General features: G+C 43.2%; 1 protein-coding gene and 1 long non-coding RNA gene across 2 annotated transcripts in view; one reads left to right on the top strand and one right to left on the bottom strand.

Annotated features, from left to right (window-relative positions):
* Nucleotides 1-1,043: 1,043 nt before the first annotated feature.
* On the bottom strand, nucleotides 1,044-4,862 carry LOC125278435. Its single transcript, XR_007187144.1, has 3 exons — nucleotides 4,284-4,862; nucleotides 4,031-4,192; nucleotides 1,044-3,929 (listed from the first exon to the last, which is right to left on the bottom strand). It is a non-coding gene; the product is annotated as an uncharacterized LOC125278435 (long non-coding RNA).
* A 14,566-nt stretch (nucleotides 4,863-19,428) lies between these two features.
* The window catches only part of LOC125278251 (zinc finger protein 850-like), a 301,964-nt gene continuing 300,980 nt past the window's right edge, over nucleotides 19,429-20,412 (top strand). Inside the window, exon 1 of the mRNA XM_048207242.1 lies at nucleotides 19,429-19,492. Within this exon, the coding sequence (XP_048063199.1) occupies nucleotides 19,444-19,492 (49 nt within the window). The 5' untranslated portion in view covers nucleotides 19,429-19,443. The remainder of the gene's footprint in view (nucleotides 19,493-20,412) is intronic.

Genomic DNA, 20,412 nt, shown 5'->3' with positions numbered 1-20,412 from the left:
GTTAATCGTGCGGCTCTAATACAAACATACACACATTTTTTCCACACCATTTTTGTTTTATTTGTGTTTTTTTCTGTTTTTGTTTCATAATATATATTATATATATTATGAAACAAAAACTGAAAAAAACACAAACCTAATTATAAGTAATAAATTAATTGAATTAATTTGGACTATAATTTGAGGGCAGTAGTGCCCGTGCACCTGGAGCCCTGCATTGAGATTAAACTTATGGAGTATACACACTAGGCTGGAGCACGATTAAAGGATAAATTCACTTCCAGAACAAAAATTTCCTTATAATTTACTCACGCTCATGTTATTCAAGATGTTCATGCGTTTCTTTCTTCAGTCGCAAAGAAATTAAGGTTTTTGAGATTAAGGTTTTTTCTCCATATTGTGACTTCACTGGTGGCCAACGATTGAACATCCAAAATGCGTGATGAGTAAATTATCAGGAAATGTTTATTCTGGAAATGAACTTATCCTTTAAGTCATTTTGATGTGACTATATTGAAGTAGGGCTGGACGATATGGACAAAATTTATATCACAATATATTTCTTAATTTCGGTCAATACAATATAGATCCGATATCGATATAAACACTATCTGAATTTTTTTAACATTATAAATTTCTTTATCATGACTTTTGATTAATTTTATGCATCCTTGCTAAATAAAATTACTAATTTCTATAATTTCTTTTCCCAAAAAATAATAAAAATTATACTGACTCCAAACTTTTGAACAGAATAGTGTAACAAACAACAAAAGTGTTTTATTTCAGATAAATACTGATCTTTGGATCTTTCTATTCATCAAAGAATCCTGAAAAAGAATGTACTCAACTGTTTTAAATATTGATAATCAGCAAATCAGTATATCATGTGACACTGAAGACTGGAGTAATGATGCTGAAAATTCAGCTGTGCATCAAAGAAATAAATTATAGTTCAAAATCTATTCAAATAGAAAGCTATTTTAAATAGTCAAAATATTTTAAAAAATTTACTGTTTTTTCTGAACTTTTGATCAAATAAATGCAGCATGTGCTTCAGCCAGAAAAAAAAAGGGTTTTGGGGGTCAAACATGTTCGAGCACGGTTCAGATCGTCTAGTGTGAGTACACCCCTTGGCCCCTTCTAAAACTTTGGTCTATTTTTGAAACACATTTTACTCCATTATTGGATTATCCAAGGCATGCATGCTACTCTGTACAGGTCACAGACTGTATTTACGGTGGACCACTGTGTATCCTGTATAATAGAAGTTAAGTAGTTAAGAGATAGTTTATGGGAAACCCAAAAAAAAAAAACTTACCTTTGATGGGATTAATGTATCTCCCAGTTATATTGTCTTTGTCCCCCCCCCGTCACAGAATTTAGGGTATTCCTGCATCAATGCTGCCCAGAATGACGAAAGAGGGCAGGAGCTAAAGAGTTCCTTCAGTCTACTGTCACTCTTCAGCTCAATAAGCTGTTCCTGCATAACAATTGATAGCTCGTTTGCTGTGCACACAAACGGATCTCGAACCCATGCAAAAGAGCGATAATCCTCTTTAAAGTATGTCACAAATTGTTTTCTCATTGCTGACATGTGCTCAAACGCTGATTGAAATAGGGAGGAGAAATCGTGTGACGTGCCTGCATCAGTGATAAAATCTGCAAGGATGGGGAACATGTCGCAGTTCCATCGACTGATGCGGCCATGCCAGAGGTCTAGTTTTTGTGTAAAGGCATGAACTTTGTCTGCAAGGAGCAAAATATGAGTTTCGCGGCCTTGCAAAGACAGGTTGAGACCATTCAAGCAGTCAAATATATCGACCAAATAGGACAGAGACGCAAGCCACATAGTGTCATCCAGATGCTTCGCCAGATCTGATTTGATTTCTGTCAAAAACCACTTCACCTCCTCTCACAGCTCATATAACCGCTGTAACACCCGCCCCCTGGAGAGCCAGTGAACTTCAGTGTGCAGAAGCAGCTGTTCGTGCCCTGACCCCATCTCCTGGCAGAGGACCCCAAACAAGCGAGAGTTTAGCGGCCGTGATTTGATGAGATTTATAATTTTCATGGATTGGTTCAGCACGGAGTCAAAGAGAACCCGCATTTTTTTAGCAGCTAGTGCTTCGCGATGGACCATGCAATGTGTCCATTTCACAAGTGGAGCTACTTGCTGAACGCGAGCAGCTAGGCCACGCTCACGCCCTGTTATTGCCTGCGCACCATCCGTGCATAGGCCAATGCATCGAGTTTGGCTGCTGCACTATCGCTTATCATTATTCTGCACATGTCTTGTGCTGCCGGCAAAATGAGAGTCTGGCGATTGTATGCGGTTTACCCAGTTGAGCGATTCTTTTGGCCACTACATACAATGCCTCCAAACACTGTTTAGACACAGTGCTGTGCACTGAAATGGTTGCCTGTTGCTGATGGAGGCCATCAAGCTTTCTTTTAAAATATTCATCCGGTTTATTTTTAATGCCAGCATGCTTTGTTTCGAGGTGCCTTTTTAATTTGCAGGGCTTCATACTGTCGTTTGCCAGCACTTCGGCACACACGACACACTGAGGTCTCAGATCAGCTGTGACTGTAAACCCAAACTGCAGGTATGCTTCATCGTACCTTCGAAGCTTTTTTGCAGCTGGTGGTGCGTCGGTTGGCTTGTTGGTCTTCACAAGAAATTTCTCCATTTTTGTTATGTGTTTTCAATAAAATTTAGGCAATATGTAACTGTGTGTGTGGCTATGTTGAGAGACGTATCAGGGGCTAATCAGTCGGGACTTAGGCACGATCTTTAATTAAACGAACAAAACAATTATTTTGCAGACAATTCAGATTTTATTTTAATACTTAACGATTGTAGTCCTCGTCAGTGTGTGTGTGTGTGTGTGTGTGTCTTAGTTGCGTGGGTAGTTTTAGCTAAGTGTAGCTACTGCCTAGCAGTTAAAAAAATGACTGGCTAGGGCTGAGATTTGATCTAATCTTTAAAAAGAATGTTTGTGGGTTTAGTCTTTAAAAAGACTGTTGGGGTTTTGTAGTAAAGGCCGATGTAAATCGAGATTGATAACAGACTAGCGAGAGCTGGCACAAGTGAACTTGGCAAGAGACTAGACTAGAGTGAATGGAGAGCTATGTCGTGAGTCAATTTAAATGCAGTGATTTATTTTTGTGTGAGAGTGAGTAAACATTTACATTTACACCCCGCTCAGTGTCACCAAATGTGACACTGATATGACAGTTCAACAAACAAGTTAATAATATTAAGTTACTGTTTTGGTTTATTTTAGCAGCGAAAATAGATCCGATGAATTGAAAACAAAGATCACAACATAGCGCATCTGACAGCAACACTCAGTCATGTTTTGAATGATTCAGTGTTTTGAACAAATCGTTTGAGTCAAAGATTCAATGACCCATTCACAAACATCTGTCTCATTCTTGATGAATCAGCCGTTTGAACGAATCGTGAATGAACGACTCAATGACTCGCTTAATAAAACCGCTTATCACCTGCATTTGCGCTCACTATCGACAAACCAATCAAATTTGTTCGTAACTTTTTTTTAAAAAAATCAGTCCAAACACATTTTAATTTTTATTCAGGAGTTATGTATATACAAAACTATAACTTTTTATGACAGTAGTTTAGTGATAAAATTTTTTTTCAAATTTATTTTTCCAGGTTTTACAGTTGTATTTTTGTAGAAAATGACAGATCGTTTCTCTAGATAAGACCCTTTGTAATGAAAATAAAAACATACATATGAAGCTGTAGTCTTGCATGACTTTATCCACCATATATTTAATCTGCTGTTATGGTGTAATTTTGAATATAAACTTACATTTTCCTTGTCATCAGTCACTTCCTCCTTCACTGCAACAGAAGCTTCGTTCGGCGTGTGGGTTCTCCCCTCCCGTTCCTGATCCTGCAAACAGACATTTGTGTCAGGCGTCACAAACACTCACAAGGTACACGCATCTGTGGAGCACAAGATCAGGAGGCATGGGTAAAGTAAAATACACTTACGGTCATGTTCGTCACAACGTGTGGCTTGTTCGCACCTTCTCCAGGGCTTTGAGGAGCAGATGAAGGTAAAGAGGGCACAGGCCGTGTGGGGGAAGGGAGGACTGGAGGTTTGTTTGTTACCACTAAGCCCTAAGCCACAACTTTTGCATCTCCTCTAACAACCTGAGGAAATTAAACACAAACATTTTAATAAATATTAAATATTGTACTGCAACATGACAAAGCAGCGAAGCATGAAATGTAATTTACACACCTGGCAAGAGGATCAGCAGTTGCCAAAATGTCTTTAATACTCTGGTACTCCCAGAGACGTCCCCTGTGGATAAATTTAGACAGCTCTTTCTTGGCTTGGATCACCGTGGCCTGTATCTCTGCCTCTGAGCGGTCGCGCATGCACACCGTCCTGAGGTGCACAGGAAGAGAGGGTGGAGCCTTCTTGCAGTGAGGGCAGAGGAAGTACATCCGGCTGTGGAAAGATCTGTGTGAACAATAAGAAGACAAAGTTATATAATACATTTCGGTAAGTTAAATAACAAGCAGGCATCAAGTCGTGAGACTCTCATTCTGCAGCACAACTCTTCAAAAACAACAAACGGCATCAGATTACACAAGGCCGAAGGAGCTTTCCAAACAAAGGAATATACGTAGAAAGACCTGTAGTGCTACAGTAAGTTATAGAGAAAAGTGAATTGTTCCCAATAGATTATACTGCATTTCCTAGCCAATACGAAATTACATTCAATAAGGCAGAAAACAATTATTTTATTCCAAGAAACCTTTACCCATCAATTTTACTCAGTCACAAAGACTATTTTGACTTGCTATCAAAACAATGCTTTTCTCATTTATTATATCTGGTCCAATAATATATATATATATATATATATATATATATATATATATCAGAGGTCGCGTTAGACTTTCTCATTGTCCGTCATTTTGACGGACATGGTCGTAAAAATTCCGTCATAATCTATTATTACCTGTCATTTTAATTTTCATATTTTCTAATAGCTTTTATTTTCATTCATATTTTAATCACGAAAACGAGCAGATAGCCTAAAGAATTCATTTATTTATTTATTTATGAACATAACAAATGAACAAAAACTGCATGAAATTTCATGTTCAACAATTTCTTTTTTTTTTTTTTTTCGCCCTGTCAGCGGAGGCAATTTAAACAAGGCCATTTGAGCCAGAACAGGCAGATATAAACAACGCAACTTGCATAACTTAAATACGTAACAAAATATTTCAATCATTGTTCTGGCCTATCTGCCTGAACTCAAATCTTCCTCCTGTTCCGCATCGACTTGAATTGGTTGCTCGCCTGTGCGTAATCAAACGCATCAAGGGAGACAGATGCAGAGGCAATTGTCATTAAATTCTGTGTCTTTGCCTCAGAAAGACGACTTCTTGTGACAGTTTTGATTTTGTTCTGGAGGCTGAAACTGCGTTTTGCTGCCACACTGGAGACCGGAATAACTAGCGCCACTTCAGCCAGAGTTTTGTAGTCAGGAAACATTTCTCCCAGGGAAGTGATCAGAAGTTTGCAGGACTCTCTGAATGTGGGATGTCCCGATCCTGCAAGCACTCGTTTCATCGGGAGGAAATCCTGCAGCACGCGCTCCTTCTGTACCAGGGGCGCAGATGCGCACTTCTGCGCTCCATAGTGGTCACAAACGCGCTCCAAAGCATCCAGCCCATAGCTCTTCAATGCACTGTCAGTGCCCGGATAGCGAGATGCATTGAGTACGGTGTCGAGGTCAGCGATGAGACCCACATGCTCCAAAGGAAATCTTTTTCTGATAGATCTGGTGAGCTCTGCTATGTACTCTTTGCGCAAAACTGAAAAGCTCTGCGCATCTGCATGTGTCAGAATAATGCCACAGAACTTGCCATCTTGTAAGTCCTTGTTGAATTCTGTTTCCGCTTTACCTGGCTCATTCATCAAGTCATCTAGGCTAGCAAGGGTCATGTTCACAACAGGGTGGATGTGTGAGATGTTAACATCATCTTTTTGGAACGTGAGATTCATGCGGTTCACAACGGCCAAGACGTCAGACAACATGTGAGTTAGGGCAGGGAATGTGTATGTTTGGATGCGCTTTCGAATACCCTTAGCTACCGGGCAGTTTTTCGAGTTTTCCTCCTCCTCCAATTCCAATACCAGAGCAACCCAGTTGGCACGTATGCCCTTAACTGCCCTCTCCAATGAGAGCCAGCGTGTTGCCGATGGTTGTTTTAGACTCAATAGGTCTTGTGCCTCCATTTCATTTTGGAGTTTGTTTAATCGGTTTGTTCGAATGGGGGAATTCTTGTAGTATGTGTATATGTTATTAACAGTGGTGACATATGCACTTATTTCACTCACAACATTGGAGGCATCACAAGCAGCCAGTGCCGTTCTGTGTGCACCACAGTGAATGTTTATGAGGTAGGGACAGTCATTCTGACGAAGCCGAAGGAGTTCGACACTCATGGGTGAAGCTGTAGGAGGCAGAGACTCAGGGGGCAAATCTTCAGGACCCAGAAACTCAGGGGTGAAGCTGAAGGAGTTCGACACTCAGGGGTGAAGCTGAAAGATGTAGAGACTCAGGGGGCAAATCTTCAGGACCCAGAAACTCGGGGGTGAAGCTGAAGGAGTTTGACACTCAGGGCTGAAGCTGTAGAATGCAAAACTCAGGGGGCAAATCTTCAGGACCCAGAAACTCAGGGGTGAAGCCGAAGGAGTTCGACACTCAGGGCTGAAGCTGTAGGAGGCAGAGACTCAGGGGGCAAATCTTCAGGACCCAGACACTCAGGGGTGAAGCTGTAGGAGGCAGAGACTCAGGGGGCAAATCTTCAGGACCCAGAAACTCAGGGGTGAAGCTGAAGGAGTTTGACACTCAGGGCTGAAGCTGTAGAATGCAAAACTCAGGGGGCAAATCTTCAGGACCCAGAAACTCAGGGGTGAAGCCGAAGGAGTTCGACACTCAGGGCTGAAGCTGTAGGAGGCAGAGACTCGGGGGCAAATCTTCAGGACCCAGAAAGTCAGGGGTGAAGCTGAAGGAGTTCGACACTCAAGGCTGAAGCTGAAAGATGTAGAGACTCAGGGGGCAAAAGGAATACTTCAAGTATGTATTTTTTATCCAATTTGTTATACTCTCATCAATTTATAATTTTATTTTGGTAATTCTAATTTTTATTTTTGTCACATGACATCACTTGATCCCATGGTTTTCCTCCACAATGAATGCCCTCCTCTGAAGTGATTTTCTTTCTAAGCAAAGCATTCGAGAATGTCTAATGTTAGCCATGTATGTTCCGTAGAGAAAGCGGACATTCAAACGGACTTGTATAAAGGATATAATATTATGGACATCGACTTGAAGAATGAATGTAATGCAATATACACAGGTAATCGCCTACTCTCTCTCTCTTGCTCTCTCTCTCTCTCTCTCTCTCTCTCTCTAATACTGTACAAAATTCAATGTGTTTCAATGAAGCGACTCAACGTTCCTTCGTTACTAGTTCTAAAGTGACGTTTTAGAGTTAGTAACGGAGGCTTGGTTCAACTGACAACTTGAGTTTTGAAACGTTCCTTCGTTACTAGTTCTGAAGTGACGTTTTAGAATTAGTAACTGAGGCTTGGTCCAACTGACAACCTGAGATTTGAATCCGTGGCGGAAGGAAGGAAGTAGTGCTGCACAAAAGAGGGTTTTCTGTCCTCATGTTTGTGGTCTCTCACATTTTGAAAATCTTATACGATTGTAAAAATCTTTTAGTGTGTACCCAGCATAGGTCCTCTTAAAATACAGTCGTATCCATATCCATTTGGTTCACATGGATACATGTATTATTGCAGCCCTAATCAATGTGTTATGAAAATATCAAGAAAGGAATTTAAAAAAAAACTAATTTGATAAGGTTCCAGATAGTGGCGTGTCATTTGAATTTGATTACCTAAAGCTTCATCCTTCAATCCAGGAAAGCGATGCTGCGCAACTCCGGCCTTTCTACCCACCATCACATTTGCTCCATCACTTCCCAGTCCAACTACCCGACCCATAGCTACACCACGGTCTGACAACACATCTTTTATTTTTGCGGTGATGCATTCTGCAGTGGCCGAGGGTATTACATGGTTTCCAATGAACACAGTTTCAATTATTAAATTACTTTGACAAATATATTTAAATAGTACACAATTATTTTAAATTGTAATAATATTTCACAATATTACTGTTTTTTACTATATTTTTAATTAAATAAATGTAGCCTTGGTGAGCAGACGAAACTTCTTTTAAAAACATTAAAAATCTTAGTGGTTCCAAACTTTTGTACTGTACTGTATATATATAGCAGAAATAAATAAGATCAATGTTTGATGCTTTTGGAAAATGCTGCTTTTTTCTAATTCTAATTTCTAGTTCCTATTTTAATAACTGTGATCTCTGTATTAAATCAAGGTACCTGCAGTGTCATACCCACACCAAAAATCGCAGAGTGTGGAGGAGAAGATTGCCACGACCCTAAAACATGCCCCAGATCGTGCAAAAGCAGCTAATCAGGTGAGTGCATTATAAAATTTTCAGGTATAAACAGTTAGCCAAAGAAAAGCACATTTAATCATCTCACACAGACAGACGGACAGACTGACTGACAGATAGATAGAAGGACAGATAGATAGAACAATACAACATACAGGCGGACAGACAAACTGACTTCAGTTCCAACCCTGCTCCGACACACCTGTCTGTAATTATCAAGCAGCCCTGAACACCTTGATTAGCTGGTTTGATGGGGGATGGAGCTGAAATCTGGGGGATGGAGCTGAAATCTGCAGGATGGTCGTTCTCCAGGAGCAGGATTGGACACCCCTGCACTAAAGGAAAGAGAAACAACTACAATTGACTGTCTTCGATGAAATCAACTGAAGATAAAAAATCTTGGCAGAGAATTAAACAACTCTACAAAAAGCATTACCAGCTTCACTTATTACTAACCAGAATTACTTTTTTGTTCTATTAGATAAATGATGCCCATTTAATTTACGAATGACTGACTGCTGACTGACCACGACACACACGTGCATAATAGAAATCGTACTCGGTTACTAACGTAACCTTGGTTCCCTGAGATACGGAACGAGTACTGCGTATGGGGAAAAGTCTCCCTTTTTCCCCGTCACTGAAGCCTTTTTCAATAACGCAGTGTAACTGCACCGTCATTGGTTCACTCATAGACAAGTTGTTGAACCAATGGCGGCGCGGCATAGCTCATGCATAGCACATGCCACGTAAACTTTAAGCGTTGAAGGGGTGCGCCCCATATCCAAACGCTCTTGGAGGAAAGACAGTATGAAGGATACGTCACTCTCCACAGGGTCTATGTTGCGTGAGGAACACCAATCAACAAAGATCAACCATTTTTGAGCGTAGAGGCGTCTCGTGGACGGGGCTCTCGCCTGAGAAATGGTATTTAGAACGTCCCCGGGGAGGTTAGTCGGCTCCCATCGAGGGACCAGAGGTGTAGAGCCCAGAGCTCTGGCTGTGGGTGCCAGATCGTTCTGTTTGCCTGAGAGAGGAGATCCCGTCTCAGGGGAATCGGCCAAGGGGCTCTCGTGGAGAGCTTGAACAGCTCCGAGGACAAAACTTGGCTCCTCCAGAGCGGGGCCACCAGAAGGACTCTGTGTTGGTCTTCTCTGATGCGCCTGATGACCTGGGGGATCAGTGCGATCGGAGGAAAAGCATAAAGGAGCGTGCTGGGCCATCAACCCGAGTTGGAGGCGTCCGTTGAGAGCACCGTCCTTCGTGAGACCGCCTGCAGGGGTACTCCAAGACTGAATCAGGCAGGGTTCAACCAAGGTTTCAGGGCTAGAAGACAGGCCTGATTGACCTTGAGACATAGGCGGCCGTGCCGCCAGGCGTTTGGAGGAACCCGGAACTTCAACCAGTACTGCAGAGGCCGCATCCGAAGAAGGCCGAGCTGCAGCACCGGGGAGGCGGAAGCCATCAACCCTAGCAACCTCTGGAAAAGCTTCAGAGGGAGATAGGCTTTGTTCTTGACTGAGGCCGCGAGCTGCTGAATCGCCAGAGCGCGTTCTGACGAGACTACTGCCGTCATACGGAATGAGTCGAAGACTGCACCCAGAAATGAAATTTGCTGGCTGGGGCACAGCGAGCTCTTGGCTAAGTTGACCCTGAGACCCAGGCATTGCAGATGGCTGAGGAGCACGGATCTGTGGTGTTCCAGCTCGGCTCGCAAACGGGCTAGGATGAGCCAGTCGTCGAGATAATTTAAAACCCGGATTCCCATTTGTCTCAGAGGGGAAAGCGCCGCGTTCATGCACTTGGTGAAAGTGCGAGGAGCCAGAGACAGCCCGAAAGGCAGGACCGTATATTGGTACGCCACCCCCTCGAATGCGAATCTCAAGAATCGTCTGTGATGGGGGGCTATCTGGATGTGAAAATACGCATCCTTCAGGTCCAGCGAGCAGAACCAGTCCTCGGGGCAAATGTGCACGAGGATCTGCTTCAGCGTCAGCATTTTGAAATTCCGTCTCATGAGGGAGCGATTCAAAAGTCTGAGATCTAGGATGGGTCTGAGACCGCCATCCTTCTTGGGGACCAGAAAGTAGCGGCTGTAAAAGCCTGACTCGCGCTCCGCAGGGGAAACTATTTCCACAGCTCCCTTTCTTAGCAACGTCATAACCTCGGCACGGAGGATGTGAGCGCTGTCCGGGTTCACTGAGGTTTGAAGCACCCCGCCGAAGTGAGGGGGCCGTCGTGCAAATTGGAGCGAGTAGCCCTGAGTTACGATCCCCAGGATCCATTCTGACACACCGGGGATGGCTTGCCAAGCCTCGGCCCGAGTGACAAGGGGTTGAATGACATCGGATGGCAGGCCGCCATAGAGGGGGCCGCACACCGAGAGAGGTGGAAGAGGAAATTTGCTCTCTTTTTGATGAAGTAAAATAGTGTTCGCCGTGAAAACGGCGTTTTGATTGGGCGCAACAGTTGTGGGCCCAGCTACAACATGAAGCATGTTTCCCACGCCCGGAATTAAACGAGGCGGAGGGGAAACTGCACGTAGGAGCTTTTGGGGTGGTCCGGTCGCAACGAGACAATCCCCCGTCCTCTTCCTTTTTGAAAAATCAGGACGTCTTCGGAGTCACCGGGTCCAGCACAATCTTGGGCCGGGGTCCCTGGCGTCTCGGGAAGGGAGGGCGCTTTGCAGGGCGTGAGCGCTGGCGGTGCTCCTTAGGCGGCGCTGCCTGGGCGGCGGGTGGCGTTGGCTTGTTCTGCTGAGCCGGCGCAGTCCTGGGGCGGCTGGAAGCAGAAGCAGAGCTGGAGCGCTTGGGCAGAAAATGTCTCATAGCCTGAGACGACTTCTGCGCCGCGGTGAAGCGCTCGGTAAAGCCATCCACTGCTGGCCCAAAGAGACCGAAGGGTGAGACCGGAGCGTCCAGAAAGGCCGTCTTATCCAGGTCCTTTATTTCCGTCAAGTTGAGCCACAGGTGGCACTCCAACACTACCAGGCTGGCCACTGAGCGGCCAATGGCCTGGGCCGTAGCCTTCGTGGCTCGCAGGGCTAGATCGGTGGCGCTGCGGAGGTCCTTGAAGGCCGGTGCGTCTATACTGGACTCATCCAGCGAGCGGAGGAGTTTGGCCTGGAAGACTTGGAATATGGCCATTGTATGGAGCGCAGAGGCAGCTTGGCCCGCCGAGGTGTAAGCCCGTCCAGCCAGAGTAGATGTGGTCCGGCAGGGCTTGGAAGGAAGGGCCCTCTTCGTCTTCCATCCCACAGCCGCGGGAGGACAGAGGTGAGCAGCCACCGTTTCATCCAGGGGTGGCAGATGCTTGTATCCCTTCTCCTCTGCGCCGTCAACGGCGGTGAGGGCAGAGCGATGCGTCGTGTGGAGGCGGGCGGAGTACGGAGCGTGCCACGATTTTGTGAGCTCCTCGGGGAAGAAAGGAGCTGAGCGCTGGCGAGGCGTTTGGCGCGGCCTGGGAGGAACCATTCGTCCAGGCGGCTGCGAGATGGCTCCTCTGGAGAGGCCCACTCGAGGTCCAGCTCTTCCATGGCTCTGGACAGGATGCGGAAGAGTTCGGCATCCATGCCTTGGCCGTGCTCTATGGGCTCCAAAGGAGGTGGGGGAGCGGGATCTTCCGGCTCGCCAGCCCAACCTTCTGCTTCGGAGGCAGCGAGGGACATGGAGTCATCCTGCTCGTCGTCCGATCCTCTAAACGAGACGAGGTCGCTTGCATCGGCAGAGGGACGCTGCTCGGGTCGGGAGAACAAGACGGGAGAATGTTCCCTTGGAGGAGAGGGCGAGGCACGCGGGGGCTGGGCTGGCGTGAGCTCGCCAAACTCCGGGCACTGGGTCGCTCTACCCCGCTGTCTCTTCCTTGCCGGCTCGCGGGAGGAAGGAGACGGGAGGGCGCGAGCGGCGAGATCGCCCTCTGTGAAGAAGGCGACCCGCGAGCGCAGGGAACCGAGACTCATGCTCTCGCAGTGCGGGCATGAGGCTCCAGCAAGCGCGCCGTCAGCGTGGGACTTGCCCAGGCAAGCGACGCACTCGCTGTGACCATCGTCGTCATGCAGAGGGGCTCTGCACGTGCCACATGAGTGACGCGGCATTTGTATCAACGCCGCCGCCGTGATAACGGCGATTGGGGGCTCTTTTTAGAGCGGCGAGGGCCGCGGAAGCTCAGATGGAGCGGTGAAAACCGCTGTTTATGCTCTTTTAGAGCGGCAATAAGCCGTGGAGAAGCTCTCAGGAAGGCGCGCCGGATGGCGGCAGGAGACACGCTAGGAAGCGGCCAGAAGTGGGAGGCGGCGACTCGAGGACAGCGCTGCGGGCTGCAGTCAGCGAGGGTGCCGGCGCTGTCTCCGACCAGCGGGTCCAGCTGAGTCCGCTGCGGGAGCCTCTTCTGACGGCGGCGAGAGCTTCTTGAAGGCGGCGAGCTTCTTCGGCTTCAGGCGGAGATCAGCGAGGAGAAGTAGAAGTCGTCGCTGAAGGAGAAAGCACTGGCGCCTGCTTATATAGCCCTTAACCCCGCCCATTTCGGCGGGAAAGTTCGCGCGCTTTCTCGCCATAGGCCGCGCAGCTATGCCGCGCCGCCATTGGTTCAACAACTTGTCTATGAGTGAACCAATGACGGTGCAGTTACACTGCGTTATTGAAAAAGGCTTCAGTGACGGGGAAAAAGGGAGACTTTTCCCCATACGCAGTACGAGTGAAGTATCGAAAGGGAACAGAAATAGGCTAGGCATTAGAAGACATTGCACGTTTTTCGTCTTAAAGCCAAACTTCAAAGTAAAATCAGTCACAAATTGGAACAAGTGAACTAATTTGGAACAATTATGTCACCTGCTTAACCATTTTGTTCCGGATGAAAAGTGCAAATGCGCGCGTAATCGAGTGCCAAAAGTTGTGCTTAATTATCAAAACATTCCTTTCGCTTTACGCTGGAGACAATAAGCATAATAACATCAAAGATCATAAAAAACAATCAATGTAGGCCTATGTCATTAGACTTACCTAACTTGATGTCACATTAAAATGTATTTTTCGTATGCCGAGTAGGGCCTACATAAAGCGCTCTGTCTGAGCTCGTGTCGTGTAACAAATGCATCATGGAGACGAAGCTATTATGAGCTCACATGTAGATCGAGCATGACGTCGGCATTTACATATACACAACTTTTATAACTATGAAAATATATAAATAAGAGTGGATGCTTTTATTAACGCAGGAAAAAAGCACATTTTAGATATTTTTTAATACATATCAAATCATAGCACAACTAAATGTGTTCGTTTTGTTGTTTAGGTTGGAAGCCAACGAGAACAACCAGAACCCCACAGCTTCCAGAGCGCTTCCAGAGAACTTCCTGCGCCTTTGCCTGACACAAGCACCCACTCGCGCACCCACCCACGCACAGAAAAAACTCTTTAATCTGCTAAAGTTTAATTGTATTGTTTTTTCAGAATAAATGTTTGTGTAATTCTTGTCTTTTTTTGTTAAATTATAAATGTATGTTACCTATATAGTTTTCTTGCAAACCCATTTTTCCTTTCTCTTTAGTTTTACTTGGATGTCTTGTTGTGTATGTTTTTGTTATGTCTTAATATTCAATTAACATAACATTTTAATTGTTCAAATAAAATATTAAAAACGAAATAGCTGTTTAAATTGTTCCTAAGAAGTTCTCACGTGCAATAGATTTAAAATGACGTTTAGAGAATGAGTAAAATAAATTTAAAATGACGTTTAGAGGACTTTAAACGAAAGTCCCCTAAACATCCGAATGGCCGCTGAATGTCCCTGTGAACGTCCGGAGGACGTCTTTGCGGACGTCCCCGGGACAGCTAGAGGACCCTACACATGGACGTTCGGGGGACGTTCGCAGAGGCTATTCAGGGGACATTCTGGGGACGTTTTTTTGTTAGCTGGGTTTTGCTCCGAGATCAGTCGATGCGCAGAGTGTAACGCCTCATGTAATGCACCCTGTTAGGGCAGAAAACTTTTCCAAGAGTGTACGTAAAACTAAATCTGGCAAAAATGACAAAAGAAAATGTTTCTATTGTTTGAGTCCTGAACATCTGATTGCAGACTGTCAGTTGTGGAAGCAGAAGAATGTGAAAACTAAAAGTGTAGCAATTTCCCAGTCTTTACCAAAACTAAGCACTGCTGACGTGGAAAGTTATCAGCTGTTTATGTTAGAAGGCATGGTTTCCCTTTTTCCTGATGCTGAGTTTAAGCCAGTTGTCATGCTAAGAGATACTGGATCAGCTCAATCCTTTATTCTTGACCATTGCTTACCATTTTCTGCTGATACTTACACTGATTATGATGTATTAGTTCGAGGTATTGAGATGCGCTGTGTTAATGTGCCTCTGCATATGGTTCATTTGAAGTCAGATCTGGTTAGTGGAGCGTTCAAGCTGGGTGTCCGTAAACGGTTACCTGTGGAAGGTGTAGATTTAATAATAGGAAATGATTTAGCAGGTGGCAAAGTTTTTCCTGTTCCTGTTCAAACCCCAATTGAAAAGGAGCAATCTGATCTTTCTGCTTTGTTTCCTTCAGCATTCCCTGCATGCGTAGTGACCCGTGCACAAGCTCAGAAGTTCAGCTATATGGTAAATCTTGCTGATTGCTTTCTATTTCCTGACTCTACTCCAGTAGAGTGTACACTGTAGAGCCAGAGCTAAAGCATGATTCCACTTGATTCCAGCCCAAAACCCCCTTAACAGTGAGCAGAGAACAGTTGATAAAAGCACAACGAGAAGACACAACACTAACTGAGAGTATTAAAGCTGCAGATCTTGGGCAAATGTCTTTTCCAGGAGTGATGTATTTCTGGGATGATGGATTGCTGATGCGCAGATGGAAACCAGATATTGACGATGAGAATTGTCAGGAGGTAAGACAGATAGTTTTACCTGTTGGCTATCGAACGGATGTGTTAAGAGTGGCCCATGAGCACGTAATGTCTGGTCATCTGGGCGTGACGATGACCAGAATTTCCAGATACTTCTATTGGCCTGGTATAAAATCTGATGTGTCTGTCTTTTGTAAAGCTTGCAAAATTTGTCAACTTGACATTAGTCACCAGTTATCCAGTGCCTACCATCCAGATTTGCAGGGTGTGATTGAGAGGTTCCACCAAACTCTAAAAACAATGCTGCGGAGTTACTGTGTTGAGACAGGAAAAGACTGGGACGAAGGTCTTCCCTTTCTTCTGTGAGTGACACAAATTACATCACTGACACACCTGACCGCAGACGCAAAAGCCATGTGTGCCATATTAACATGCTAAAAAGGTATGTGACTACACAGTGTAAAAGTGAAACAAAGTGTGACAAAACTGCAAATGATGAAAAGTGTGAGATTGAGAGTGTGCCAACTTCAACCGTTGCTATGGTTTCCAGCTAGACCATGGAAGAAGATGGACTGGGTAACAGAGAAGTTCAAGTTTCCTCCACACTTCTACAGAATTCTGTCATTCTAGGCAATTTGAAGTCTTATCTTGGTGAGAGTCAATCTAATCAACTGGCTAACTTGCTGTATGAATTCCCTAATCTATTTTCAGATGTGCCTGGAAAAAACTACAGTTTGTTCCCACGACATTGATGTTGGAGATGCGTCTCCGATCAAGCAGCATCCCTATCGATTGAATCCTCAAAAGCGTGACATAATGAAGGCTGAAGTGGAGTATATGCTGAAGCATGGATTTGCTGTGCCGAGTCAGAGCCCCTGGATTTCGCCCTGCCTGCTCGTACCAAAACCTGATTCCACCTATCGCTTCTACACTGAGTATCGCAAAGTCAACAACGTAACTAAGGCTGATTCCTTCCCGCTTCCTAGGATTGAAGACTGTGTGGACAGAGTGGGTAATGCCAAGTATGTAACAAAGCTGGATCTTCTTAAAGGATACTGGCAGGTGCCTCTGACTCAGCGAGCATCAGAAATATCAGCTTTTGTTACTCCAGACAGTTTGCTGCAATATTCTGTTTTGGCTTTCGGGATGTGAAACACTCCCGCCGCATTCCAGCATTTAATGAATACAATGTTATCAGATGTGGAGAACTGTGAAGTATACTTGGACGATGTAGTTATCCATTCACTTCACTTACTTGGACAGAACATTTATCCAACCTCAAAGAGGTACTTCAGCGGTTAGCTGATGCTTAATTAACCCTGAACCTTGCTAAGTGTGAGTTCGCGAAAGGAAAAATCACCTATTTGGGTAAGCAAGTTGGCCAAGGGATGGTCAAGCCTGTTGAAGCCAAGATTACAGCTATCCTTGAGTACCCTGTTGCTTCTAATAAATGTGAGCTTCGACGGTTCCTAGGAATGTGTGGATACTACAGTGCTTTCTGTCCAAACTTTTCCTCTGTTGTGTCACCACTAACAGATTTGTTAAGCACCGCAAAAAGGTTTATCTGGACACCCAGCTGTGAACATGCTTTTAATGCTGCGAAAGATTTGCTCTGTAGTACTCCTATACTCAAAGCCCCTCAGTTTAATGCCCCATTCAAATTGCAAATTGATGCCTCAGCAACAGGAGCGGGTGCGGTCCTGTTGCAGGAGGATCAATTCGGTGTAGAGCATCCTGTCTCTTATTTCTCGAAAAAGTTCTCAAAGGGTCAGCAGAACTACAGTGTTATTGAGAAGGAAGCACTGGCAATGTTGATGGCACTACAGCACTTTGAAGTATACTTGGGTGGTAGTGGGACCCCTATAATAGTGTACACAGATCATAATCCGCTAATTTTTCTTGAACGCATGTCTAACTTAAATCAACGCCTTATGCGGTGGTCTCTAGCCATTCAAGAATTCAATCTGGATATCCGCTATAAAAAAGGATCAGACAATATTGTTGCGGACGCATTGTCCAGATCTTAGATGAATGTCTCTTTGACAATATGTGATTGTTGGGTCAACGTGGGTGGTTTATGATTTTAACGGTGGGGGTGTTACGTTTCATTACTTAATTGTGTATGTTTTGGATGTTTTTGTAGTGTGTTCTCTTCTCTTTTGTTTTTTCCCTTTTTTCTCTCTCTCTCTGCTAAACAGTGCTTCAAATCATCTGCAGCTGATGCCAATTAGCGGCATTGTGGCTTACCTGCTATAAAAAGCAGCAGAGAGACACAGCTCCCCAGAGTTTCCTTATCTGCTATCCCAGCACCGTGGTTGTTGTATTTGCTATTAAGCAATTGGTGAAATGTAAATCTAAAGTGTGGTTACAACGATGTTACTGTTGATGTGCGAGTCTGACTCTGTCAACCTGTGTAGGGAGATGGGCGCTGATTTATTTGGGTTTCTATCCCTCCTAAACTTGTCACTTGTTTTTCGTTAGTCAGTGAGAGAGGTAAGAAAATTGTCTTTAATTTTATTTTATTTTGGGCAGGGAAGTTACTTTGTTAACCTTAAGTACGTTTCTGTTTTGTTTGTTTTCGGCATTTGCTCTCTTCTGACGCCTTGGTTGTTTAAGTTTATTTTCTCTGACATTTGTATATAACTTATATTCATTGGCTTTTGTTAAGCCCTGAGCAATAAAATCAATTTAAATATATTTTTGTTTTGGTGTTCTTTCAAATTATGGTGTTCGATAGAGGGGACTTGTGTGAACCTTTTATGAGAATTATCAATTTAAAAACTGAGAAAAGCTGGGATAGAGGAAAAGGAAATTTCTCATTCTGTTATTTAATTTTTAATTTTTTTTTTTTTTGTTACATTCTTATTAAACCCTTAGACGCTTTGAGTTTGTAACATATTGGTGTCATATTTTGAGAAATGACAGTATTGTCTTTCATTAAAGCAGTTTATAGGATTTTTTCACATATCATGACTTCAATAATCAGTTTCTAACAGCAAACACTCAGAATAAAGTGAGATGATCTGAATGTCTTGTTGAATGAGTGTTGATAGTCTGAGGATCATCAATATTAACAGAGAAACTGCTGAAAACCCTTTATTTCATGTCAATAGTTCCTGTTTTCACCTCATTTATTATGCTGATGTCTTCAGATCTGCTGTAAATTGACACTTAAAGCTCATTTCATGGCTGTCAACAGAGTATTTGATGGTGTTTATGTCTGTTTATTTCTGTTTTCATGCCATAAATGTTTTTCTTACAGTTCTTTACTACTTTTCTATACATCTGTCATTATTCTGTTTCTTCATTAAAATAAAGTTAGAATTGGAAACAAAAAGTTCTGAATTGGCATCGGTTGCTTTATGATAGATGGATATAAATGCTAAATGCACTTATTTTATGGGTGAAATACAAAAGGGGTTAATATAGAAAAACAACTTTTCAGGCATATTTAGAACAAGAATCATTTGACAACATTCAAACACTGTATTGAAGGATCACAGTGAAGCCCAAAATACTCTTAAATTGTCATTTTAAATCTTTATACTTTGCCACTATCCTTCAAACCACTAGCTTTCACTCATTTGTCACCAAGACATTTTTTAATAATTTAAAATATAATGAAATTTAGTATGATCTCTTACTCTTTTATATACTTTATATTATAGGTCAAAATAAATGTTTTTACATAAATATATCTGTTACACTAAATGATGATGGAACATTAAAACATTTGGTTTTCACAAAAGTAATTTGAAACATTAAAATAGACATTTGCATTTAATGGGTTTTCTATTTAAATTTGCTTTTGTACATTTAATTTGATTTCTGGTCTTTAACCCTATAAAACAAACACAGTAACTGATATTTTTGATTTGGGCAGATCAGCTCCAACCAATCTGTAGTTCAGTCAGTGAAGCTCCGCCCACTACAGGTAACTATCAGTGAAGCTCCTCCCATAGCAGTTGGTCATCAGACGACCATCAGGAAGAGCTGAAAACTGCAAAGACAGAGAGTTTATTAAAGAGGACAGTGAGAACATGAGTGATCCAGAACCCTGTAGAATGAAACACACTGAAGAACAAAGAGGTTGGTGTTTATTCTTCATTCATTCATGATGCTGAACAAGATTCATGTTCTTGCACATTTAGATAAACTATCAAATACATACTGAACTTTTAACAACAACATTCATGTTAGAAAGATTCAAACACTTCTGCATATTTAGATATGCAGTTAAACTATGAAATGATACATAATGTTCTTTTCTAGATCAGTAAAGGGAAGTTTGAGAAACTTTCATACTGATTGACAACATCAGATCAAACTAAATATTTACGTATTTTACATTTATTTCAGAATCTGCTTCACAATTTCCAGGAGGGTTACCAGAATTTAAGTATTTTCAATACAGTTTTCAACACTGTTATTTTTAGGAATAAACTGTAAACACCAAAATGTACGAAGTAAATGAACTTTCCAGAATGGCTGACAGGGTTGTGAGTGTAACTTGAGCAAAATCTCTTCTTACAGTAACTTTGGTAACAGGGTTGATGAATGCAGTCATTCATTTGTGTAAAAACTGAGACAATGGATTGAGATTATTGTCTTGTCCTCCCATCATGCTGTAGAAAGAGCCCAGATGATGTCACTTCCTGGGCGTCACAGTTTTAAGAAATTATCTGTCTTTAAAAGGAGGAAAATCATGTCAGAAGTAACAGGGTTGAGTGAATCATGTAGGACACTGATAATAACACATTTAAAGATGCAGTCAGTCTAGATTTTGAGCATGTGAACTTTCTACAGACACGGCAACGTCAAGATATGACATATTTTTAAAAACATAAATAACGAATAATAATCACTCCAAAATTTTATAATATACAATCTACTCCACTTTACTGCAAACTTCACTTGATCTTGTGTTTCTGGAGTCCCACATTCACATGTGTATGAATGGAAGTCAGAGGAAGGAGAAGTCTAGTGTTAACAGCGCTTAATAATTACAC

Source organism: Megalobrama amblycephala, linkage group LG1, assembly GCF_018812025.1.
Source record: "Megalobrama amblycephala isolate DHTTF-2021 linkage group LG1, ASM1881202v1, whole genome shotgun sequence".
NCBI lineage: Eukaryota > Metazoa > Chordata > Actinopteri > Cypriniformes > Xenocyprididae > Megalobrama > Megalobrama amblycephala.
The sequence above is the reverse complement of the archived record's forward strand: the minus strand, read 5'-3'. Positions and strand labels throughout refer to the sequence as shown.